The sequence below is a fragment of the Lemur catta genome, chromosome 5 (genome assembly GCF_020740605.2).
Source record: "Lemur catta isolate mLemCat1 chromosome 5, mLemCat1.pri, whole genome shotgun sequence".
Taxonomy (NCBI): domain Eukaryota; kingdom Metazoa; phylum Chordata; class Mammalia; order Primates; family Lemuridae; genus Lemur; species Lemur catta.
This window is the reverse complement of record NC_059132.1, coordinates 5,161,073-5,187,001: the sequence shown is the minus strand read 5'-3', so window position 1 is coordinate 5,187,001 and position 25,929 is coordinate 5,161,073. Positions and strand designations below refer to the sequence as shown.

Sequence of the window (25,929 nt, the reverse complement as noted above, 5' to 3'; positions counted from 1 at the left end):
GCCACAGCATGCTATCCATCTTCGGGGAGACTGAATAAAACATCTCTGAGTCACCAATTTAAAGAGACTTCACTTTAAATATATAAACTTGATCCTATGTCTTATATTACAGATTGAGCTTTCTAGTTGTCCTGGAACCTAAACAACTAAAAAATTTTTAAGTATTTCTAACTTTTTAATTGAATTGCCTAAAATAACTGATCATGGATTAGGTCGGCATTACAAAACACATCTTCTGGATATGTGAAAGCAGAGGTAAAAGACCCAGCTTGGTTATGAGGTGGCAGAGCCTAGTGGTTAGCAGTGTAGGTTCTAGAGTCAGACAATCTAGCTTCAAATTCTAGCTTTACCATTCTAGTGCTATGTGACCCCACACTTAACCACTCTAAGCTTCAGTTTCCACATTGACAAAATGAGAATACCAATAGTATTTAATATTTACTTGAGACCATTGTGAGCATGCCAGATAATGTATATAAAGCAATTTAGGACAGTGTATGGCTCTTAAGTGAACATCCAATAACTATTAATGATTACTATTCTAATGACAACTCCTATTAACGGCTAGGAGTTAAATACTCAAAAGTTGAAACTAGTTACCTACCTGCAAATATGCTAAAATAATAATCATTCCAGTTAGAATATTATTAATATTAAAATTATAGGGCTCTAAGTATAGTGGCACACGCTTCTAGGGAGGCTGAGGCTGGAGGATGGCTTGAGCAGGGGTTTGAGACCAGCCAGAGTAACATAGCAAGACTCCAGCTCTTTAAAAAAAAAAAAAATTATATATATATATATATATATGTGTGTGTACATATATATAAAATGCACAGGCGTTGGACAGCCACCTGGTCTGTTTAGTAAACATTTACCCACATGCAAATTATGCACCAGCTCTTCCATTTCCCAGTGAGACACAGAGATGACAACCGACAAATGAAATACAGTACTGTGCTGTATGGTGAAGAATTCTACCACTTGGCTGTCCATCTAACTGTCCATTCTTGTTCATTTGAACCCTTTTGTGTTTTTAGATTCAAGCCTTCAGGCTGTAGTATTAACACATATTAATTTGCAAAGCAGTCCCGAAGCCTGTCCTTCACACTGGAAATACTGCAAAGCCCCCATTCTCAGGTTTGTGCTTTGAAAATATAGCGCTACCACATCCCCCTTGTGGTCGTGCCGGGTAGTTGCAATGCACCTGGGGAATCCACCAGGAACATCAATCATATACTGTATGCAGCCAGAGAATCCTGGTCTTAGACACCCTTTAACATATTAACTGCCACGTGAGTTGTATTTAACTCATGCTAGTTTTGAGCCCGGTGCCTCATGAAGCACATGTAACTCTCACACGTCTCTTTACCTTGGGAGCCGTGCGGTGCACAGGCAATTGACCCCACCATGCTGTAGCCCGCAGGCTACCTCATGGGTGGCCCCCTGGGCAAAACCCTGCAGTTGGTTCGTGAAAATCTTAATTGTTGATGTTCTTATTGTTACAATTAATATTAACAATTTAATTGCATATAACTCACGCACAGAAAACAATAAAAAATAATAAATTTTTCATTAAATTTGAAAGGATTCTTTTGTTTTAGGAGTTTTTATTCTATTTTCGTAACAAAATACTGTGGCCCCAAGGAAAAAAATTTTTTTCCTAGTGTGGCACTGAATATGTTAAATAACACCATGTGACTCCAGGATTCTTTTGATTAACACTTCGTGACTTTTTAGTGCGTGGAGCAAGAAGAAAAACTCCTAAGAGAACCAGCTGAGAGGAGAGGGAAGTGAGAAGAATGCAGTTACTCTAATTATTTTCACCTGCCCTCCTCATTTCCGGTCACACACCACATGAGGACGTAACGTTTTCTGTTTCTATTTTGCTTTAATGTTTAATATTGTCATCTTCTTTTGTATCAGTGTATTGTTTTAAAATATCAATCTCCACAAATAGGAGTCATGAGCCTGTAATTCTGGTGGCCTTAGCGAAGCCTACCTCTGAGGGAATTAACGAAACAAATGAAGATTAGACTAGTGAGGATAATATAGTAATAGCTAACACTTCAGGGAAGAGTATGTGGGAGGATTTTTTTAAAACTTTCAGAATCTGCCTAATCTATAACCAATGTCACGTTTGAGTTTTCTGTTTATTTTCTTACTCCCACTTCCATCCCCCTCAGAATGTAAACTCCAGTTATCTTCTTTCCCCCCCAACCTCCCCCCTACGGTGCCTTCACAATTCCTCCCACAGTGGTGATCACTTATTACCGAGTTTTCTGAGGGAAGAGGTAGGAGTCTGAAGCACGCATTTCTTTTAAAAGAGCACTTCTGCGTGGCGGCTCCCTCCCAGCCCTCTGTGAGCCGAGCGCCCCGCGCCTGCAGCCCCATCTGCTCGGGAGGCCGATGGCCTGAGCGCAGGGTGCGAGGCTACAGTGAGCTCTGCTGAGCCCGGGCGACAGCGAGGTCCTGTCCCCGACCCCCACCCCCGCCCCCTGCCAAAAAAAAAAAACCCAAAAACTTAAAGGACGAATCGCTTCACCTCCAAATCAAGTCCAATCTCACTGTCATCAGTGCATTCCTATTTTGCTTTCCCTGTATTCCCACCACCCAGAGTGCTTGACACCTGGTACGCACGCCCGTACTTGTTTGTTGAATAAATTAATTCCTTTTCTTAAAAATCTGAAACTGGTCACAGGACAGAGTAGTAACTGACATCCCTCAGCCAGGGCCAGAGGGGCCTCGGTCGGGCGTAGCACTGCGGAGCGGGCAAGGGCCTGCGCTCAAGAATATTTTCCCCTGACGGTTCCCACAAAACTTATCCTAACGCAACCAAATGCTTTGTGTGAACAAGACGCAGCTTTGTAGTTGGAAGGACTCCTGTGGTAAAATGGGACACGAATTTGTCCAACGTCTGCCCAGCCAGACGTAGTTCAAGCTGGAAACAAAGGGCGGAACGGAGCGACAGAAGTTCTGACGTATTCTCTTAACAAAGCCACAAGACAAAATGGCGCCCTACCTGAGCGGCAGGAGCGCAAAACACGCCCACACTGACGGTACGTGCACGCGCCCGGGCTACGCTCAGGCCAAACTCGCGTGCGCGGGGGCATCCAATGAGCGCTGTAGTTAGTCTCCACACGCGCTTTCCGCCACGCCCCGTGCACATGCGCTCCAGGCCCTTAGGCAGACGCCAGTTACGCAGGCGCAACAGTCTCCGCCTTCCGCGCAACTGACGCAAGGAGACTGTAATCGGTTCGCAATTTATCCCGTGTGACCTTGAGTCTTTCCTGCCTCCGAGGACCAGGGCTGTCTGAGATGCTGCCTGCATCCGCCTCTTCCTCTCCTCAACTCTCACTCAGCCCAGAGCCGCTGCGGCTGGACCGGGAGGCCGGGATTTTTTCCAAAATCATGCCGCGGAGCACGTTATCCGTACGCCCTGACTCCAGGAGCGGCAGCCAGGTCGTCTCTGGTCAGGCGGCGAGGGCGGCGCCTCAGCGGAAGAGCGGGCCTTTGGGCCGCAGTGGCCAACCCCCGCCCCTCACCCCACGTGGTTAGAGGTTTCCAGAAGCGCAGCCACCGCCGCGCCGTGCAGCACCCGGCCGCCCAAGCGCTTGTTTGCTGCCTCGTACTCCCTCCGTCTGGCCGCCATGATAAGCGCTAGCAGAGCCGCGGCAGCTCGTCTCGTGGGCGCCGCAGCCTCGCGGGGCCCCACGGCCGCCCGCCACCAGGTAGGGAACTGCCGGAGGAGGGTTCAGGGCCTCGGGCCTTAGTGCAGCAGGCTGTGCCCTTCGGGGCCAGAATCTTCGGAGAGAGATCAGGAGGGAAGGCAGATAACGGGCCTCCCATAGTTAGCGCTGCCGATTCGAGGCCTTGTTCGGGGTTTTGCCTTTGTGTCTTGGGTCCTGCTGAGTCACACCCCTCGCGATCTGGAGTATGGTCTCGTAAATCAGCGGGTAGCGGATAAGTCAGCGGGTAGCGGTCCTCGCAGTCTGTTCTGTGGCTAGTTGGACAGATTTGGCGGGGGGGGGGGCGGCGAGGGATGCAGCCTATCGGGAGAGCCGCTATTTTCATTTTTATTTTAACGTAAGAGGAGGATGGCTCCTCTTCCCTTCGGCAAATACAGTGCGTGCAAAGATCTCATTAATACAGTGAAATAAAGGAAGAAAGCATCTGAACAATAAGTCGAAATCAAATTCCAAACTCAATTCTTCGTGCTTAGGAACATTTTCTCAAAACCTTCCGTGTGAGATCGTACTCGTTTGTTATTTCAGAAAAAAATAAGTAGATGAGGAGAAAAAGGCCGTGGAATGGTTGCTCGTTATCATTTAAAGTCGAAAACATACATCTTCGGAGAATAGCAATTGAATCTCTCTCTGCGCTCACGTGTGGGCATTAAGGAAGGAGCCGGAAGTTAGGATGTAATAAAGATTTTTTACATTGGTGGAAGGCCACTACTTAAATATACATGTGTATTTTTAACGATTCCACGAGATTAGTCACCTTAGTTCTGTTAAACCAATTTTATGTCAAGGTCAGGCTAAGTGTCTCCTTCAGGGTTTGCCCCCAGGGAGTATCTGACGGTGTCTGGAGTTATTTTAAGTTGTCAGAATTTAATGGGGTGTTACTGGCTTCTAGTGCATAGAGGCCAGGATGCTGTTAAATGTCCTACAATGTGCAGAACAGCCCCCACAACAAAGATTTGGCCCAGAATTAGTAGGGCCAAGGTTGAGAAACTCTATTGTAATGTAGTTTAAGAAGATTTTATACTTCTCTTATTTGGAAAACTTTTACTATATTTATTAAATGTTTGTTGTTTTCAGTACCTTAATGCGTCATATATACAAAGCACTTTTTCATTCTACTATGCTTTACACATGGTAGCTACTCAGCTGAATGAAAATCTCAAACTTTGTGCTCTTCAGAGGAATAATTGGAACAAGCCCAAGTTTTCTTATATAGCTCATGGCTGAAGCAATTTTTCTTCTTTTTCAGGATGGCTGGAATGGCCTTAGTCATGAGGCTTTTAGAATTGTTTCAAGGCGGGATTATGCGTAAGTATAACTTCATTTCCACTGAGAGAAAATACATGTTACACCCCCAGAGCAGTGGGCTCTACGTTTGTGATTAACCATTCCTCTCTGTGATTACCTATTTGTGTTTGTTTACAGATTATGTAATATGCCATTGTCCATTCTCCTATCAAATATTATTCTCTGAGAATTTTGGTCAGAATATTGTTAACAATAACTGTGGTGGTGTTTTAAATGTCTTACAGATCAGAAGCAATCAAAGGAGCAGTTGTTGGTATTGATTTGGGTACTACCAACTCTTGTGTGGCAGTTATGGAAGGTAAACAAGCAAAGGTGAGCATGATTAGTAGCTAGAACCCAATCGAGAATTTTGTGCCCTTTGCTTTAAGTAAGGGATCCTAAGACCTGGTTTACATTTAAAAACTGCTTTTGGTTGCTTAAGACTTGCTGGGTGAATCTTTGTGGTGCTGATAATTGTAGGTATTTGGCTTCCTTGGATAGGAATTAGATTGTTCTCCTCATATAGAGGTAAGACTACTAACTTACCATTAGGAGGAGTTGGAATGGCTTGCACTATTACTCTTGTAACCAAAGTCCTGCATTTTTGTAAGTTAGTTGAATCAAGATTGGAAGTGCAGGAACAGACTTCTTAGAAGCAAGTGGAACTCCACATCTTTTTTTTTTTTTTTCCTTTTATATTTTTAAAAGTGTCATCCTTGCACAGGGGCCATGCTAATCTTCTCTGTATTGTTCCAATTTTAGTATATGTGCTGCCGAAGTGAGCACAGAACTCCACATCTGAAGTGAAGCATGTCTTTTGGAGCTTCTTGCCATCCTTACTCTGTACATGAAACCTTTATTTCTACTGGGTTCTTATCGCCGTTTAGAGCACCTGGGATCTCCTTCCATTCGTGGCTATTCCTGCTTTTCATGCTTCCTATTTCCCCAACCCCATATCCTCTTCTGAAATAACCTGAACTATCTAGAGACTTCTTATCCCATTTTTTTATACCAAGAGACGCCCTGATTTGTGCTTCTTGGCGTTGTTTTCTATATGCCTGAAATTTGTAGCTGGCACAAAAAAATTTAAAAGTAGATTTAGTTCTCAATATGGAAAGAAAGGTTACCTCATCCCAACATTGAGTATGAAAGACCTGATCTATGGTCTTTGTCCCATTTGTTATTTTTAGTAAGAAATAGTTTCAAAGTAAATAAAGACGTCAGGGTACCTTAAATATCTTCGTCTTCAATATTAGGTATTTATTGTATCAGTATTCACAGCATTAAAGTATGCCGATTAGTATTGTTCTTAAGTATTCATTTAGTAACTTGAGACCTATTTTGTATCTTAAATGAAACAAAAGCTACTAATGATAACTAGGACCTTATTCTCTCTCTTATGTTGGGAATTTTAGGTGTTGGAAAATGCTGAAGGTGCAAGAACCACCCCTTCAGTTGTGGCCTTTACAGCAGATGGTGAGCGACTCGTTGGCATGCCCGCCAAGCGTCAGGCTGTCACCAATCCAAACAATACATTCTATGCTACCAAGCGCCTCATTGGCCGCCGATATGATGACCCTGAAGTACAGAAAGACATGTGAGTAATAGCAAAGGCACAGTTATTTGCAAGGGGCCGCACCGAAGAATCTTTCAGCACATTGATCAGGATCCTTGGAGCATCTTATTTTAAGCACTTTACATACTGTCCCTGGGGGAAATCTATGCCCTTGTCAAAAGGGTAACTCCTTTAAAAATTTCATTTTTGCCTTCACAGTTTAGGTGTTTGGTGTGTATTGACATGATAGATGAAGATTTTTGAGGCATTACCTGAACCATGTGATTCACTGTTGAACACGTAAGGCAGTGATGGCATGGGTTCCATCATGTGTTGATCCAGATAGGTGAAAAAACTTGGTTTTGCTTTTTTCAAATTAGAAATGCTGGAAGCATAGAGTTTCCTCTGTAAATTTTTCTTTTTAAAAAACAGCTTTATTGAGTTCTGATTTGTGAATGGAATATGAATTCATTTGAATGGAATCATGTGGACTTCTGTGACTAGCTTCTTTCACTTAGCGTAATGTTTTCAAGGTTTGTCCATGTTGTAGCATGTATCAGTACTTCATTCCTTTTTATGGCCAAATAGTATTTCACTTTATGATTATATACCACATTTTGTTCATCCATGTGTCAGGTGATGGACATTTGGGTTGTTTCTATCTACTGTTTTGGGTTTTTTTTAGCTGTTATGAATAATGCTGTCATAAATATCTGAATATAAGTTTTTGCATGAAAATATGTTTTCATTACTCCTGGGTGGATACCTAGTCAAATTGCTGGGCCATATAGTAACTGATTCATTCTCAAACAGAACTGCCAGACAGACTTTCTTCCAAAGTAGCTGCAAAAATCTTTTGCTTGGTGTGAAGGAAAGTGTTCAGCTTTCATTAGGATGTTTTTTACATGTTACTGATTGCTTTCTGAAGATTTTCATTAAATGAATTCCTAAAGTTAAAATTTGTTGGCCATGTGTTTCTTCGGGTGTGGAAGATGGACATTTGTGGTGTATGATAATATTGTCATAGTAGATTGCACTGGTTAGTTTTCTCTGATACAATTTTTGTGTCTTTCAGTAAAAATGTTCCCTTTAAAATTGTCCGTGCCTCCAATGGTGATGCCTGGGTTGAGGCTCATGGAAAACTCTATTCTCCAAGTCAGATTGGAGCATTTGTACTGATGAAGATGAAAGAGACTGCAGGTGAGTGGACTTAGTTCACATCTAGGAAAGTTGAAAAGACTGGATGTTTCCTTTGAGATCCATACTCCAGTGTCAGGTAGATGAGTCTCTGGTGCCTTTTATACAGAAAACTTAGGAATGGCAAAACTTTGTTACTCTTCATACTTTATCTGCAGATTGAAGACATTTCACTAATGGTGGCTGGCTTATCTCTTTTTTCCAGTAGGAGGTAATCTCTGTATTGAAAGCCAGAAGACTACACATTAAGCTTTTGTCACTGTTAGGTAAAACTCAGAACTTTCCATTTCAAGAGACTAGTGGCTGTTTTAAGTCTAAAGGTCATTGTACTTTGGTGAACCTTCACTAAAATGTTAAAGGTGAGATCTTGAGTTTTCAACCAGTATCTTTAATTGGAGTGTTTTGCTGCAAGGTAACTTGCTGAAAAACTGATGGGTGTTGTCTGTGGCTCCAAAAAAGCATAACACGTGTTGTTAAGCTACATTAATTCTATTGCCTGTTTTTTCTGACAGAATCCCATGATTGAGTTTCATTCTTTGATTATTTTCCAGAAAATTACTTGGGGCACACAGCAAAAAATGCTGTGATTACAGTACCAGCTTACTTCAATGACTCCCAGAGACAGGTAAGGTCAATTAGCATTCTTATTCACAAAAAGTAGTGGTACCTGGACACAAGGGTAGAAAAAAGCTTTTTTTGATTTCTCTAGGCCACTAAGGATGCTGGCCAGATATCTGGACTAAATGTGCTTCGAGTGATTAATGAACCTACAGCTGCTGCTCTGGCCTATGGTCTAGACAAATCAGAAGACAAAATGTAAGTTTGTGCAGTAAATTTCACCTGGATGTGTGAAATTCAAGTCATGGAGCCACAAGCCTTATCCTAAATGATCATCTTGATTTCTTAGTGATTGAGTCTTCTACTTAGATTAAAAATATACTGCCTTTACCTTTTTCAAGGCAGTATGGTCTATATTTTTTATTCATTTCAAGACCATACCTTTATTTATTTACTTTTGGGCTATGGCAATTTTTCTTTGCCTTGGTATGAATGTTGGCAAGTATTTATACAAAACCATGGTGGTGTTTTTTTGTTTTTTTTTTTTGAGACAGAGTCTCGCTCTGTTGCCTGGGCTAGAGTGCCATGGTGTCCTTCTAGCACAGCAACCTCAAACTCCTGGGCTCAAGCAATCCTACTGCCTCAGCCTCCCGAGTAGCTGGGACTACAGGCATGTGCCACCATGCCCGGCTGATTTTTTCTATATATTTTTAGTTGACCAGATAATTTCTTACTGTTTTTAGTAGAGACGGGGTCTCGCTCTTGCTCAGGCTGGAAAACCATGGTTAAATACCGTCTTTAAAATTGAGTTCTGTGGTGGTGCATGCCTGTAGTCCCAGCTATTCATGAGGCTGAGGCAGGAGGATCACTTGAGCCCAGGAGTTTGAGGTTGCTGTGAGCTGTGATGGATGTCACTGCACTCTAGCCAGGGGAACAGCAAGACCCTGTCTCAAAACAAAAATAAGGTTCATTTCATCTCTGTGTGTGCACTGTACGTGTTACCTATTAGGGCCACATGTTAGATTTGTCACTTAGGCAGTTGTCAGATTTTATAATAATTGTATACCTCAGGAAAATAGCTACATTTATCTTCATTTGTTTGTTGAAGTTTATGCCCTTGTTACAGGTTTTGTTCCTTAAGGCATTCTTGCTTTCTTGCTTTTTAGCATTGCTGTATATGATTTAGGTGGTGGTACTTTTGATATTTCTATCCTGGAAATTCAGAAAGGAGTATTTGAGGTGAAATCTACGAATGGAGACACTTTCTTAGGTGGTGAAGACTTTGACCAGGCCTTGCTACGACATATAGTGAAAGAGTTCAAGAGAGAGGTTAGTTACCATTGTGGTTAATATGTAGACATTGGGATATTGAGAATTTCTTTTTTTAGATTGCTGTTTGCTTTGTTTACAGTTTTTGTGCCCTTAATAAAGCACTGACATAATTGCTCTTATGGTTCATGGGTGGACTTACCTATTCTGGTTATTGTGGATTCAGATTAGGAACAAATGAGACATATAATTATATGGCATGCAATATATAATATTGGAAGAGGAATTTTAAACTGGAATCCAAGGGCTGGAAAGAATTGACTATCTGTTCAGTTTACTTATTCTAGGCATAGATAATCTTTTTAGAATAGGCTATTTTTTCCCCCTACCAATCTTTAAGGGTAATAAAAAGTAATTCATGCTTGCTTATAAAGGTATGACTCCATTTTGTACTGTTCCACCTTATCAGTGCAATTTAAACATTCATCACCCCACTAATGCTAGTATCGTACATCTTCACTTTGTAGACAGGGGTTGATTTGACCAAAGACAACATGGCGCTTCAAAGGGTGCGGGAAGCTGCTGAGAAGGCTAAATGTGAGCTCTCCTCATCTGTGCAGGTGAGACATGGAAAAATTCTAGCAGTCTTGATACACACTTTGAGCTTGAGTTTATTTGAATAGCATACTGTAATTGGCCTAATGTCAGTTTAGTCTTTTTACAGTTTTCTGGTTGGTAAAACCTTTGGTGTGAGCACAGGAACAGTATGGCCTTTAGTTTTTTATGAATGAGCTGAAAATTTGTAACCACCCAAACCAGAGATTGTATATACTGGAGCTAAGTAAGTAAGTATATTAAGATCTGAATGACAGTGGACATACATTTGTTTGCCTTTAAATTAAAGACATCTATTTTAAAATCTAGCAACATATAAAACTAAAATTACTGGCCTGGAAAAACTGCTGTCTTCACTTAACCGAATACACTTCTCCTTGCAAATTGTGTAAGTCTCTAATTATCTCTCATTTAATAATTTGGATCACCAGTCTAAAAAATGAGCTGTGAAAGCTGGCTCAAGTCTGAGGTATATACACCTGTGCAAATTTCTCTCCTGGGCATCAGATTTGCCTAGCCGCTCTTTAAGGCATCAGCTTGTTTGGCTCCAATTTTGAGAAGTGAAGCTTCACTTAACTACCAAGAGTAGAATTGTACAAACTATGTTATATCTAGGTTGGAGACCCACCCCCTAAGATGTAAGGCAGTGGATCTATTTCCAATTTCTTGAGTGACAGCAGGAAGAGCAGAGCTGTGACTAGTTGTTAGTTTGATCTCCCACGGGGAAGAGGTATTTATAGCAGTTGTCATTGTGTTGGTAAAGTGGTTGCTGCTTAATTAACCTTCAGTCAAACCTGGATATTTTTGTTGTAAGTAGCTGTGAGTACTAACAAAATTGTACACTGATCCATAGTGTTGATCGTGTTACTTTGTCCTTGCTGTCACATGAAGTGGCGGAATTTTGCAACATGATGGTTAGAGTTGGGGTTGAAATTTGTGGAGCTGGCAGAAGATAGCCTGTAATTCTTATCAGGGATTTGACACTGGGGGGCGGGTATTGTAAGAGATTGGTTGGTTTGGTTTTAATTAGCATGGCTGTATCCTAGTGATAGGCATTTGGATTGTTTCCCACTTTTTATTTATTGTAGCAAGGTGTATTAAAGTCTCCTGTACATTCAGGTGTACAAGGTGATTGTAAACCTGTTTGATAAATTCTTAGAATATAATTCCTCATGGCATTTCTATGTGGTTTGGGAAGATGGACATTAATTATAACATTATATTAATAAATGTCAAACCAGAAGTGATGTAGAGGTTAAGAGTGATGGTTCTGCTGACAGTCTGATAGGGTTTAATCCCCATTTCATCACTTACCTGTGATCTTGGATGAATTACTTTACATTTCTGTTTCCTTAGCTACAAAATAAGGATAATAGTCGTACCTTTCCCCCTAGAGTTGGTGAAGATTACCAAATTAACAGATATAATGTTATTGGGAAAACTTGTAGTAAATAGTACTCTAAATATGTTGCTATTGATGTAACAAATTATAAAAAGGCCGTTACATTTATAATTATAAAAAGGAACTCAAAAGAGGTGTTCAGCATAACAAGGATGGCGTCTGAGAGATGAGTTGACCAGGAAGGGTGGGGCGGGCAGTAAGTATAAGGCTCTGCAGTAAGACTTGAGAAAGGGCAGGGAGTGGCTAAAAGGGCAGAGGGCATATTGGCAGGGGTGGGGTGGGAATGGGGGTTAGCAAGCAGGGAAGATGAGGCTAGAGGCTTCTGTCCTAAGTGAGTACAAATCCCAGAAAAGTTTTAAATTGGGAGTAGTAACGTGGTCAAGTTTTGATTTGTGGAAAGTTCTCTGGCTTGGGCTGGAGAAATGTTTGGTAAGGGGTCCTGCAGCCAAACGCGCCTGAATGGATGTGGGAAGACACGGTGAGGCTGTTGTAAACGCGTGGTGAGAAAGGACTTGGACAAGAATATAAGAGTGAGGGATAAATGGTTGAATTTGAGAGAGAGCAGGACAAAACATTGTGATGGACTGGCTGCACAGAGGGTTGAGAGTTGGTAGTGCTGGAGTTTTTCAGACTGCTATTAACTTAGTGTTTAGAGCTATGCTACTACAGTAGCCACATGTGGATATTTGAATTAATTAAAATCGAAAGTTTCTCAGTTATGCTAGTTTTTCAAGTACTTATCAGTCATATGTGGCTAGCGGTTACTGAATTGAATAGCACAGATAAAGAACACTTCCGTTGTCATAGAAAGTTCTGGATAGCATTTTTCTATTTTCTGATTTGGTTTATTAACATTTTGCAAAGAAAGGAGGACATTGTCAATAGTATTCTTTAAACATCGATATTTCTATAGATAGTGTTAACTAATTATTTCATTATTTATTAAGCATTTAAATGTCTATAGTACTTTCTTCTGAAGAAAGGTGGTTAAGGGGTTCACTGTATTCTACACATCTTAAGATCTCATGCCTTACTAGGATTGTGATTTATTAAATACTGGATTTTACATGATGTGACCATCAGCTGCACTCCCATGGATGTGATGGCCATAAAAAAGCCAGTCCTTCCACTTCTCTTACTAAACATTTCTGAAGCTTTCTTACCACTTATAAACTTCCTGGAACTTAGAAGGTCCAGGGTTGATGACAGGTTCTTTGGTTCAGAGCCTGCCTTTATTTTTTCTTCATGTATATAGGATATTTTTAAAACTTCGTGAAAGAAAACTTTAGTAGTGTAATTGTTTTTGTTGTTGCTCTACTGTTGCCATCTTGAAGTGCATGATCATGTATGTATTTTTTTAATACATTTTACTTTCGAGTAGTTTTAGGTTTGTAGGAATTAGAGCAAGAATGTACAGATGGTTCCTAAATACTTCCTCTCCCTGCTCCCCCTGAATAGTTTTCCCTATTAACATCTTGTGTTAGTGTGGTACGTTTGTCACATTTGATGAGTCAATGTTGAACGTTATTATTAATCAAAGTTCATAGTTCACATTAGGATTCCCTTTTGGTGATGTACATTGTATGGGTTTTGCCAAATGATAATGTCATGTATCTGCCATTGCAGTATCATACAGAATAGCTTTACTGCCCTAAAAATTTTCTGTGCTCTACTTATTCATCCCTCCCTCCCCTCAACCTCTGGCAACAACTGATCTTTTTACTCTGTCTCTCTGGATATTTTTATTTCGATAGATTTAGGGGAATGGGGGCTTTTGGTTACATGGATCAATTGTATAGTGGTGATTTCTGGGTTGTTTAGTGTGCCCATCACTGAATAGTGTACATTGCACCTGATAGGTAGTTCTTCTTCCTTCACCCCCCTGTCCCACCCTTCCCGCTGTGTGATTCTTAACCAATGTTTAGTGGCAGAATAGTTCTTAGCAGGGATTTTCCCCGTTTGTCTGTTCTTTATTTTTAATAACTATAGATCTCATTAAAACGGATTCTATAGTGTTTCTCTTTGGGGAGATAAGAGGTTGCATCTTAGAGTCACTGTCTTTGGTAGCTGTTTACATTTAAAGTAGGTCTAACCCTCCTTGTAGCTTTCCAAGTATTCGTGTCCTAGGGAGTGGTCTTATTTTAGTTGACATAATAAGCTTAACCACCATTGGTTTCCCCACAGACATACAATTAAACATTTCCTTTGCAGACCGACATCAACTTGCCATATCTTACGATGGATGCTTCTGGACCCAAGCATTTGAATATGAAGTTGACCCGTGCTCAGTTTGAGGGGATCGTCACTGATTTAATCAGGAGGACTATTGCTCCATGTCAGAAAGCTATGCAAGATGCAGAAGTCAGCAAGAGTGACATAGGAGAAGTGATTCTTGTTGGTGGCATGACTAGGATGCCTAAGGTATGGCTCCATGGTTTTCTTGTCATGGAGAGAAGAGAGGGCCACTACATAATGTATTTTTGGGACAAGTGGCTTATGTTGTCTGTGGACATGAATGTGTGGCCTATTCTGCCAGAGTGCCCTAAAAGGGGGAAGAGATTATATCCTCAGTAAAGAGTTTTTTTCAACCTTCTTAAATTAAAGAATATAAGACCTGGTGCTGTGGCTGACACCTGTAATCTTACCACTCTTTGGGAGGCCAAGGCAGGAGGATCACTTGAGACTAGGAGTTTGAGACCAGCCTGCGCAAGATCCCTCTGCAAAAATTAGAAAAATTAATTGGGCGTGGTGGCGCATGTCTGTAGTCCCAGCTACTCGGGAGGTTGAGGCAGGAGGATCACTTGAGCCCAGGAGTTTGAGGTTGCAGTGAGCTATGATGATGCCACTGCGTTCTAGCCCAGGAGACATAGTGATCCTGAACTGAGTCTTGTAGAATTTTTAGGAATGAAACAGTTTGAGGTCAGAGATAGCTTAAAACCTGGGTACTAACTAGCCCCTACGGAGTCTTGGGTCCGGGTCTTTGTAGCATAGGACCTGGGGTTTATTTTTCTCTCTCTTCAACAAAGGTTTGTGCAGTGATGCATTTTATTCATCAACACATCATTCTGAAAGCACAGATGTGTAGAATATTAATGACTGAGCACAAACCTGTTCATTGAAGGTACAATTCTTCCTTGGTAGCCTAAATAGAATTATTTTGGTCCTGAGTTAGTGATCTTGTTATTTTCTTACTTTTCCATTGAAATACATGGGCTTAGGAAATAATGTACAAAATGAACCTGAAAGAAAAAGAGACTCTGGGCCAAGCAGATAACTTTATGTTAACAAATTATCGTAGATACTTGACAGTTTTGCATTGTTACTACAGCTTCCTTTTTAGTTGATAATATAGAAGAGGACTTGGACTACACAATTTCTAAGTCCCCTTGCCTTGCACTCTCTGTTTTAAATGATTTGTAGGAGTATAAAGTGTGTGAGTGTTATAAGATCATTAACAAGAATTCAGTTACGAAATAATAATTTGAGTAAACATTCTTGGATCTGAATCAGCTTGTCTTTGAGATTTGGCTGGGAGCTTAGGACATATGTGCTGTCTTCTGTTCTTCTCAGACAGTTTGCCTGTGTGTTGGGTGACAGGTTCTTTTTCCTTGATGCCCAGGTTCAGCAGACCGTGCAGGATCTCTTTGGCCGAGCCCCAAGTAAAGCTGTCAATCCTGATGAGGCTGTGGCCATTGGAGCTGCCATTCAAGGAGGTGTGTTGGCCGGTGATGTCACAGATGTGCTGCTCCTGGATGTCACTCCCCTATCTCTGGGTATTGAGACTCTGGGAGGTGTCTTTACCAAGCTTATTAACAGGAACACCACTATTCCAACCAAGAAGAGCCAGGTACGAGCCATTTCTCCCTGCCTTGTCACACAGGAATTAGGTTCTGTGAGAGATGTGACTGCTGCAGCCACCTTCTTCATAAGCTGTAGAATACTTTCGGGTTGTAGTTCAGGCTAGTTGACTGTGGGTGGTGAGAATGTCATATTTTATGGTTTCTTGTTTCTGGAAAAGTTCTTACATGTCACTAGCAGTGATGATTTTAGGGAAGACATGAATAGTCTCTCCACGTAATTAACATGGTCTGGTAAAAGGAGTCTTTTCTATGGGACTGAATTCCCTGTAGTCCTCTGTTCTCAAATGCAGTAAAAAGAATATGGTGGGTGGCTCACACCTGTAATCCCAGCATTTGGGGAGGCTGAGGTGGAAGGACGTCTTGAGTCCACGAGTTCAAGCTCAGCCTGGTCTACATAATGAGACCCCCATCTATAGAAGAAATTTAAAAAATTAGCTGGACATGGTAGCACGTGCCTGTAGTCCAGCTGCTTTGGGAGGCTGAGATAGCAGGGTCGCTTGAGCCCAGGAGTTCGAGGCTCCAGTGAGCTATAATTTTGCCACTGTACTCTAGCCAGGGCAGCAGAGCAAGATCTTATCTCAAAATGGAAAAAAGAATAGCCTAGCCAAGACTTAGGGGACTGCGTTTGACTTATGTTCAGATGAATGATGAGGGTGGGATGGGGTTACTAAGATAATAAGCAGGGTTATTGGAACATGGCTTGGTCTTGGATTAAGAATTATTTCCTGACTTTCCCACTCTTGATTTAAAAAAAAAAAAAACTATAGCTATTGCTACATTTGTGCAGTGATGTATTTGTCAACACATCATTCTGAAAAAATGTGTGTGATGACTTATGTGACTGAGCACATGATAATATCTCCTGTCTCTGATCCCTGTTTCCCCAGAGGAGCATGTTTCAACATTTTAGCTCCTTCTCTTGGGGCCTTCTGTGCTAATGCTGCATCTTTGTACAATGCATTTGCTTAGTTGAGACAATAGCTATTGTATGCCCTTTTGCTGTACTAATCCTACTCTGATTCCCTGTAAAGACAAAAGCTTTTGTTCTGAAATAGTGTAAATTAGGACCCTTCCAATGTTGGGATTTAAATTTCTTTCTCTGGCTTGCATTTTGTCTGTATAAGGAGAGGAGTTCAACCAGATTGCCAATCCAGGAAGTTTCCTTCCTTCCTAGGTGTTTTCTACGGCTGCTGATGGACAGACTCAAGTGGAGATTAAAGTATGTCAGGGTGAGAGAGAAATGGCTGGAGACAACAAACTTCTTGGACAGTTTACTTTGGTAGGTATCGTGAATCCTGAATATTGTTCTCCTCAGTCTCTTCACTGTATGCAATATTCTAACCCCTAAAAATACTAGTATAAACTGCTGACATACTCACGTATACTGTGTTATCTTGAGAAGAAGGTGTGCAGATGAATTCCTGTGGCTTCAGTTTTTACCTCGAAGCATTGCTTGTTCCTTGTGCCTTAGGAACTTCATGAAGAAGTTTTATAAGACTGCTGGGTGTAGTGGTGTGTGCCTATAATCTCATCTACTCAGGAAGCTGAGGCAGAAGGATCGCTTGAGCCCAGGAGTTTGACACCAGCCTGGGCAACATAGCCAGGCCTTGTCTCAAAAAAGGAGGGGCGGGGGAGACAAGTTTCAAATATTTTTCTGCCTGATTCTGTGTTGGTGGCAAAATAATTTTTTTTAAAAAAGTTTTTAAGAGCCAGGAAAATGTTTTGAAACAGTGCTAACTCAGAAATTCCTGATTACTCATTTAAAAGACATTTGATATTTATTACTGGTTTCTCATTACCACTGCTTACTGGTTCTTGGGGAGATGAACAGTAGTGAGGAGATTGTTCTCATTCACTGTTCCTAGGTACATACAGCCATTATGGTTATCTGCTATAGCTAACCTTCACGGGTATAAGCCCTATTGATTTCAGGCAGCAGTGAAATTACTGCCCTCACAATGTTTTTATAACATTAAGTAAAAGGTATCACTTGTTCCCCCCAGGAACCAAGTGACTTCAGAAGACCATATAGATTGGGAAATAACACTGGACTCCTCTGTAAGAGGAGCTTACTCTGGATATTTACTTATTTATTTTAGATTGGAATTCCCCCAGCCCCTCGTGGAGTCCCGCAGATTGAAGTTACATTTGACATTGATGCCAATGGGATCGTACATGTTTCTGCTAAAGATAAGGGCACAGGACGTGAGCAGCAGAGTAAGTCTCCTTGTTCTAAGGGACCTCTGTTGGGATATAGACCATCTTCTTAGGCAAATCTTTTCCTCCTGAGCCTCGGGGGAGGATGATGAGTCTTCTCTTCCCTTTTTTCCTGAGTAATCAGAGTCACTTTTACAAGTGTAGTGTTTATCCGCCCCCGCCCCCCCCCCAAAAAAAACAGGCAAGAACTGACCCTCTGGATTGCTGAAGGTTCTGTGGGTGGGCAGGCAGGCTATTTGGTCTTGGTTTCATTTTGCTTTATTATAGAACAGTAGGGTGTTCCTCTTCATAACTTGCATCAAGCTAGGTTACTAAGAGCAAGAGTACTCCTCTTAATAGAGGAAGAAGAGGCATATAATTTTACCTATGAACTAATGAGATGCCTTACTTTTACTACAGTTATAATCCAGTCTTCTGGTGGATTAAGCAAAGATGATATTGAAAATATGGTCAAAAATGCAGAGAAGTATGCTGAGGAAGATCGACGAAAGAAGGTGATTATTTTTTGTCTTTCTCTGAGCTGCTTAATCTTAGTAAAGCTGGGACATGAAAGTGGGAGTAAATGTCAGGTTGGAGGTAAGAGAAAATAAAATATAAGATCAGTCTATTCCTTCTCCATTGCTAATAACTTAGGTGTAGAATGTCTTTTATCTTCTCAGTTTCCCCCATTAAAATTCTTAAAACACAGAATGTAGCTCGAGCCTCTCTCAAAGCTATTCCAGACTACTCAGACTGGTGATTTCTTCCTCCACTCTATTTTACTCTGTAAATGTATGTAGCAGATGGTTTATTGTCTTGGTCAGTACGGACATTAGGCAGATTTTGGTTGGTTGGAAAGTCTTCATTTATATCGAACTTCTAATTTCTCTAAGGAACGAGTTGAAGCAGTTAATATGGCTGAAGGAATCATTCATGACACAGAAACCAAGATGGAAGAATTCAAGGACCAATTGCCTGCTGATGAGGTGAGTTTTATTTTAAAATAGGTTGCATGTATTGTCACCAGTGTCAATGAAGTTGATTTTTCTGTGGCTCTTGATAGAGGTTTAGATCTTTAAAAGTTTCTGAATAGTACTTGTACATGTAATGGCACAGGAGACTTGGAAAAGTGAGGATTTTTGTATGTGTGTGTGTTTTTCTTTTAAGTGCAACAAGCTAAAAGAAGAGATTTCCAAAATGAGGGAGATCCTGGCTAGAAAAGACAGCGAAACAGGAGAAAACATTAGACAGGCGGCATCCTCCCTTCAGCAGGCATCACTGAAGCTCTTCGAAATGGCATACAAAAAGGTACAAGGCCTGAAGGGTGTTTTTTGGTTCTAACTTGATCTTGATGTCACTGCTCTTGATTACTGTCACTGGTGGCTCCCTCCATAGCCATTTATGGAATTGAGAGTATTGGAGTTGGAAAAATCTTCCGGCCTTTGTGATTCTACCTTGGGAGTGGGGGTAGTGTCAAAGGGAAACAATCACAAAAACTACCCATAGGGTACAGGGGGAGGACTATGTGGTTCCTTCGTTTTGTATTTCAACAGAGGAAACATTAAATTTGAGTGGCTCTCATATTTTCTTAACAGATGGCATCTGAGCGAGAAGGCTCTGGAAGTTCTGGCACTGGGGATCAAAAGGAGGAGAAACAGTAGTAAATTTTGGAGCCAAAAGGACAACATGAAGCTTGGGAGTGAAGGGACTTCCTGAGCAGAAATGGGCAGACTTCATTTTCTTACTGTGTTTTTGCAGTATTCTATATATAATTTCCTTGATTTGTAAATCTAGTGACTGTTAGCTAATGATCATTTAATGGGCAATAATTCCAACAGTACAAAGTTCACAATGTTCTGTCCCTAGCCTGTCATTTTTCAGCTGCATGTAGAAGGGTATGAAGACTTAACATTGTTTTGTGCTGAAGTGGCCATATTTTCAAGGGATGAAACCATCCCACACACACAGTGAAGGTAGCCATAGACTGGGGATGAGATCTTTTTCTAATTAGCCAGGTACTGCTGTGCTGGCATGTGTGTAGATGGGGTCCGTCATCTGAGGCCTTGCAAAGCAAGCCAGCTGTGCCATGTTTGTAGATGGGGCAGAAGAAGCTAGAACAATGGAAAAACTAAGCTTATTTATGTTAGGTACAGTTGTTAAAGGCAGTAATGAGGCTCCCTGACTTTCCTGAGGCATACTTTTCTGACTACCTTCTGGCTTGTCTGGCACCTGCATCATTGATGATTGTTCTTTTTGACCTAGTCTGGATTTTTTTAAAAAAATAAATGTGAAAAGCAGTTTGATCTCATTTGTGAGGGTTAAGGACCTGAGAGTTAGCTTCAGGAATATGACATGACTCACACTTCCTATTATTTCCCAAGGGGGCAAATATAAGATTTTCTGGCACTAGCTAAAAATGCAAATAAATTCAAGATTTGGGAAGGCTAGTGTATAATGAAACAATCAGCATAGGCAAATCTGGTTATAAGGGTGGGTTTTTTTTTTTTCTTTACCTCTTATAGACCTTAAATTTGGAATCTTAAAATAGTCTCTAGATCTCTATCTAGCATAAAAACCAGGGCTGCTGTTTTCCAGTAGCTTTCAGTTCCGAGTAGCAAAAACCAAGCCAGAATTCTGGCTTATATTAAAAAAACCTAATATGTAGGGCAAAGTCCTAAGTCCATTGATTTCAAAGCTCAAAAATAATAGGAACCCAGAATCTTTCCCTAGTCTTTTCTTCCATCTTCAGTGTATTTGCTTGTCCCAAATTCTTTGATGTAGTTCTATCTAATTATTATATGCTGACAGCTTAAGCAGAAAAGTGACTATATCATTCTTGTATTACATTAAGTGTTAGAATTACTTTTCAGAGCCAGGTATGGTGTGCATTTGTAAGTTCCAGTTTCCCAGGAGGCTGAGGTGGGAGAATCCCTTGAACTTAGGAGTTCAAGACCAGCCCGGACAACAGAGCATGAGACCTTACCATTTACAAAAAAGAAATTTCATGTATTTTCAAAAAATATAAGAATTCAAAATATAAGAATTCAATTTAATGTTCTAGTGTGAAGGAAGTGATTTAGACAATAACATTCCTGGAAAATTCACTGTTAAACACCCATGTAAAAAATCTTTGGGATTCATGTGAAAAGTAAATTCTAGGCTGAGGTTTTTAGCCATGTTGATATTTGATGGGAAAGTTGTGGGATGTGTAGTAATTCATCATCATGAAGTTTTGTGGTGTGTTAGAAGATACTTAGCATTTTTGGTGAGCCCTTGCCCACTGAATGCCTCTACTACCTCCCAATCACTATGACAACTAAAAAAGCCCTCTAGGATTTCCCAAGTACCCAAATTAAGAACTACTGCCTTTTATTAGTCAAGATTCATCCTTGGGAAAAGGGAGAGGAGTCAAGTTTCCCCTGAGCAAAAACTCTTGAGTTCTATTAGAAAGGGAGAAGAGCTGCTAGGTACCTGTAGGCAACTGTCTCAGCTGTCCCAGGGATAGTAGAGAACACGGTATTTGTTAGCTACCAATAAAGCTGATGGTATTACAACTGGCTTTGAAAGGTGGTGTTAGGATTCCCCAGAGAAAAAGAGCCAATAGGATATATATCTAGGATGAGATTTACCATAAGGAATTGGCTCACACAGTTATGGAGGCTGAGAAGTCTCAGTCTATCCGTAAACTGGAACCCCAGGAAAGCTGCTGGTATAAAATTCCAGTCACCAGGAACACTAAAGGTGTAAATCCCAGTCAAGGTTAGAAGATGATGGATGGATGTCTTAAGCAGGCAGAGAATTCCAGCCCTCTTCTGCCTGTTTATTTTTGTTCTATTTGGACCCTTAACTGTTTGGATGATGCCCACTCATGGGAGAGAGCCATATGCTTTACTCCAAGCTAATGCTGATCTCTTCTGGAGGGATCAACAGAAATGTTGAACCAGCTAGCTATCTGTCATCCTACAGCCAAACTGACACACAAAACTATCACAAATGATTTTGCTTTATTCTTTAGTACAGTCTCCCTTTTCTAGTTATATCTGCCTGATTAGATCCCAAAAGGATCTTTTGATTTCCTCCTTTTTAAGCAAGCGGTCTTTCCAGTTTCAAAATAAATGTTTCTATGGTCGCTCTAACCAAAAAAATCCTGGAGTCAACAAATCTTAACTTTCAAAAGTACATCCACAATCACCATCTCCCCCCTCCTACAACTTGGGTTATTTCTAGTTTTAACTGGTCTTCCTACTTAGAGCTTTTACTACCTTAGCCTTTTCTCACAACAGATTGTCACTCCTCTGCTCAAAGCTCTCCCCAAAGGCCTACAGGCTCCAGTGACCTGGCCCCTCCCTATCTCTTCCCACCACCTTTCTCCAAATTTTATCTGTTCCTTTGCCCTTGGAATAGTAATCCCACCAAGATTTCCACTTGGATCATCCCTCACTTTGTTCATAAGGTGCAAAATAGCTGCCCCCTCAAGTTCCTGTCATTTCTTTTTTGAGACAGTCTCAAAATTTTGAAAATTTCAAGCCCATTTTTAGAAAAGCTATAATGAGCATATATGTATACACACTTTTCATACAGATTCACCAAGTAGCATTTTGCCATGGTTGCACATTTGCAGTGCTGTTTTATACTTTCTGAACATCATGACATTTCACCCTAAATATTTCAGCATGCTTCTTAGAACATTCTCACAGCTATTAATATCAAAATCAGGAAATTTAACATTAACATACTATAATAAGCAGTCCATATGAAAATTTCCCTAATTGTCTCAATATCCAAGAGCTTTTTATTTTTCATGCAGGATCAAATCAAAGATCACACACAGAATGTGTCTTTTATCTAATAGTTCCTTTGCCTTTTTTGTCTTACAGCATGTTTTAAATGGTACAGACAGACCATTTATTTTACAGACTGCCCCTTGGATTGGATTCACCTGATTATTTCCTTGTGTTTAAAGTCAGGTACATGTTATCAGTAGGAATAGTAAGTACATAGATGTGTCCTTATCAATATATCAGTTTTCAGAACAAGATGTTTGTTCTATTTCTTTGAACTGCATTTCTCCACTATAACAGTACCTTTAATAAGTAATCTGTAAGGGTGGCTTAATTTTTAAGTACAACACTTACAGTACAGATTCTACAGCAAGGAGCAGTAAAAATAAAAGCAAATTCTTACAGATGGTTCATAAGAAGATTGGATTTGAAGAGACAACCCAAATTTTGGAAATAAACCACTTCAAGAAAAGACCCTTCACCACTTCAGATACCACTGCAACTCCATTCTCTTCACTCATTAGGCTCCTTTGTGAGAGCTTTGTCCTACTTCCTTTCCTGGAAAGTCCTAGAGCAGATAGAGGAGCTATAGGGTGACCCAAGTCACCCTCTGAACACTCTCCCCTCTAGCCCCACCCATTTGCTAGGAACGTCACTTATATCCCAATATTTAATGTTACAGCTGGGGGGAAACGTTCTGAGATCAAGAAAAATGCCTTCAGTTTTCAGAGTCTGTCTGGAGAGGTTATATATTCTGTTCTCACGATATAGTAGCATCATCTTTATATCACAAGATGTTCCTCAACACTGGTCACAGTCCCATTTTAAAAGCCACCTCCTTGATGAAGGGACAAGCATCTCTCCCTGCTCCGTTCCTCCGTAATCTCTTTGGCTAGAAATCTATCCCAGTCTGGCTCTAATGACTGATTCTAAATGCAGAGATGGGGAGTTTGCAGTAACTAGGCAGAATTTTGGGGTGCTACAAGTTAAACTGCCTGGGTCTGCAATGTTCTAAGAGAAGTTTCAAGAATTCAAAGACTGACAAACAATAATCCTACCTGAGATGTCATGCTTACATCAGCATGAATCCCACAGGAAGAAGCCTGTGAGCTGGTCTAGAAAGCTTGTAAAGCCTTCAAGCATGAACCTGATGCAACGCTATAAATACAAACATAAAAATGAGGACAGGTTGAGCAAGGCAACCTTACATTAAAAATAGGAACTGGGGTAAGGAGAATGAAGTAGGGTTACACTTGGGACACAGTAGATTCTTAGTAAATAAGCAGTGTTTGTGACTATAAAAGACTCCGCTACTAAGCACAGTGAATGAGACACAGCAAGAGTGCGCTTATATAATGAGTGACCATATGCCGAAAATTAGAAACTGGAACCTAATGAGATTTCATCCTGAGAATTCATTTCCTGGGGGAGAGATGTGCCCCATATCAGTTTGTGTCCCCCACCCTATAGAAACAGGTAATGGGGTCACTGTATAATACAATGCACACAGAGTCAGAAAGCCATCAACTAGCTGTGTGACTGAGCAAGTCCCTTTCACTTTTTTTTTTGAGACAGAGTCTCACTTTGTTGCCCGGGCTAGAGTGAGTGCTGTGGCGTCAGCCTAGCTCACAGCAACCTCAAACTCCTGGGCTTAAGCGATCCTACTGCCTCAGCCTCCCGAGTAGCTGGGACTACAGGCATGCACCACCATGCCCGGCTAATTTTTTCTATATATATATTTTTAGTTGTCCAGATAATTTATTTCTATTTTTAGTAGAGACGGGGTCTCGCTCAGGCTGGTCTCAAACTCCTGACCTCGAGTGATCCACCCGCCTCGGCCTCCCAGAGGGCTAGGATTACAGGCGTGAGCCACCGCGCCTGGCCAGTCCCTTTCACTTTTCTTTGGCCTCAGCTTCCCCATGTACGAAAAGGAGGTGACACCCCCATCTCCAAAGCATGCACAAAGTTGATAAAACATGAAAGAAAGTACTCAAAGACCATAAGTGCAATCGCGTGACTGATCATGATAAGCGATTTCAAACTTTATAGGCCCAGGATGTAATTCTTAACCAAATCTTGCTCCTCATCTTTCCCACCTCAGTAAATGTCAGCGCTTCAGTACTCTGGGAACCATTCTTGTTAGTCCTCATGCTCCACATCCAATCGATCATCCAGTCCTATCCATTCTTACCCTCACATATGTCATTGTCCATTCACTTCTATCTGTGTAGTCACCACCCTAATCTAGGAAAAAATCATCTCTCAGTTGATACTGAAACAGCCAAAATGGTCTCTAGGCCTCCACTTTTGCTCTCCAATTCAAACTGAGGCTCTAAACGTCATTCTTAAGAGAAGGAAGTCAAACTCCTAAACCTGGCTTAAAAAGTCCCTACATGATCTCTTCCCCTGCTGCTTCCTCCCCACTCTCCCCACTCCTGACCTTGCTTTTACAAGGAACTACTGTAGTTCCTCAAATGTGTTCTGCTCCCTCCTGACAAACTGCTACTCATCCTATGGGTCTCATTTCAGAGTTGGGCCCCCTGTCACACACTCTCAGAACACTCTGAAGTACTTAAGTACTTGTGCAATTACTTCGTTAAAGTATAAAATTACAAACAGAAACCCAAATAGACTATAAGCTCCACTAATGTAAACACTGTTTGGTTCCCCTCTATATCCACAGGAAAACGGTCTAGCACACGATCTGGGCTCAAATAATTGAACCCAAATGACGTGAGGGGAGACATAAAATAGACAACTAAAAATCCCAGCTCAAAAAGACAAAAGTTCTAACATATACAGCTGCCCACTTTGCTTCAACACTCCCCATTTCCACTCTCAACAACTTAGCCAAATCACACACGGGGTCAGATACCTCAGACTCCCAACCTGTGGCAACCCCTGCTTTTCTTCCACCCTACAAAGTTCAAGATGAACCCATCCTAGCACTAGGGCGAAAGGGAACATGCTTCTTTCGCCCCTGCAGGTGAGGGTTCCACCCGGGGCAGGTTCCTAATCTGGACCTATCGGCCAGGACTCTGAACACTATTCCATGCAGCCATGACGCACGCAGGTTCGAGCGCTCCGTCAGCAATGAAGTTCGCCGCTCAAAGCGAAGCGACGCGCTTCTTTGAAGCTTCTCAACTACCACTGAACCCGCGTGTCGGGGTCGAGCACTTAGCTTCGGGTTGCAGAGCCTCGGAGGTCCACTCGGTTCACGAAGAGAGACGGAAAAGACGACGACCTCCGTCCTCTCCCTTTAAGATTCATTCCCATTCGAGCCTGGCGGGGCTTTGAGTAAATCCTCGCGAGAGCGACAGGCTTCCGCCTACTTCCTACTCTCGGCTTGCCGGGCCGGAAGAAGAGTGATATCTCCCACCCTCGGCCCCTACCTCACAAGGCCGCGCGGCCCCAGCTGCGGCCAATCGGCGGGCTCATTGTAGGCCGCTGCGCAGCCAGCCAATGG

At 41.4% G+C, this 25,929-nt stretch overlaps 1 protein-coding gene and 3 non-coding genes across 4 annotated transcripts; 3 read left to right on the top strand and 1 right to left on the bottom strand.

Moving 5' to 3' along the window:
• The first annotated feature begins 3,240 nt into the window (after positions 1-3,240).
• On the top strand, positions 3,241-19,979 carry HSPA9 (heat shock protein family A (Hsp70) member 9). Its single transcript, XM_045550914.1, has 17 exons — positions 3,241-3,728; positions 4,993-5,051; positions 5,276-5,363; positions 6,446-6,627; positions 7,661-7,785; positions 8,334-8,407; positions 8,492-8,598; positions 9,507-9,669; positions 10,137-10,229; positions 13,838-14,047; positions 15,246-15,473; positions 16,661-16,765; positions 17,586-17,703; positions 18,103-18,197; positions 18,576-18,668; positions 18,850-18,990; positions 19,278-19,979. The coding sequence occupies exons 1-17, from the start codon at positions 3,648-3,650 to the stop codon at positions 19,341-19,343; spliced, it is 2,028 nt and encodes a 675-aa protein (XP_045406870.1). The 5' UTR covers positions 3,241-3,647; the 3' UTR covers positions 19,344-19,979.
• On the bottom strand, positions 5,709-5,816 carry LOC123638977. Its single transcript, XR_006735547.1, has one exon. It is a non-coding gene; the product is annotated as a U6 spliceosomal RNA (small nuclear RNA).
• LOC123639050 lies at positions 14,657-14,731 on the top strand. The gene has a single exon (XR_006735618.1). It is a non-coding gene; the product is annotated as a small nucleolar RNA SNORD63 (small nucleolar RNA).
• On the top strand, positions 16,268-16,336 carry LOC123639051. The gene has a single exon (XR_006735619.1). It is a non-coding gene; the product is annotated as a small nucleolar RNA SNORD63 (small nucleolar RNA).
• Positions 19,980-25,929: the final 5,950 nt, after the last annotated feature.

Bases quoted from the DNA above. Each gene is read 5' to 3' on its own strand.
- HSPA9 (XM_045550914.1), top strand. From the start codon at position 3,648: ATGATAAGCGCTAGCAGAGCCGCGGCAGCTCGTCTCGTGGGCGCCGCA. The intron at 14,048-15,245 runs GTATGGCTCCAT...CTTGATGCCCAG, and splicing joins GCATGACTAGGATGCCTAAG to GTTCAGCAGACCGTGCAGGA. The intron at 16,766-17,585 runs GTAGGTATCGTG...TATTTATTTTAG, and splicing joins TTCTTGGACAGTTTACTTTG to ATTGGAATTCCCCCAGCCCC.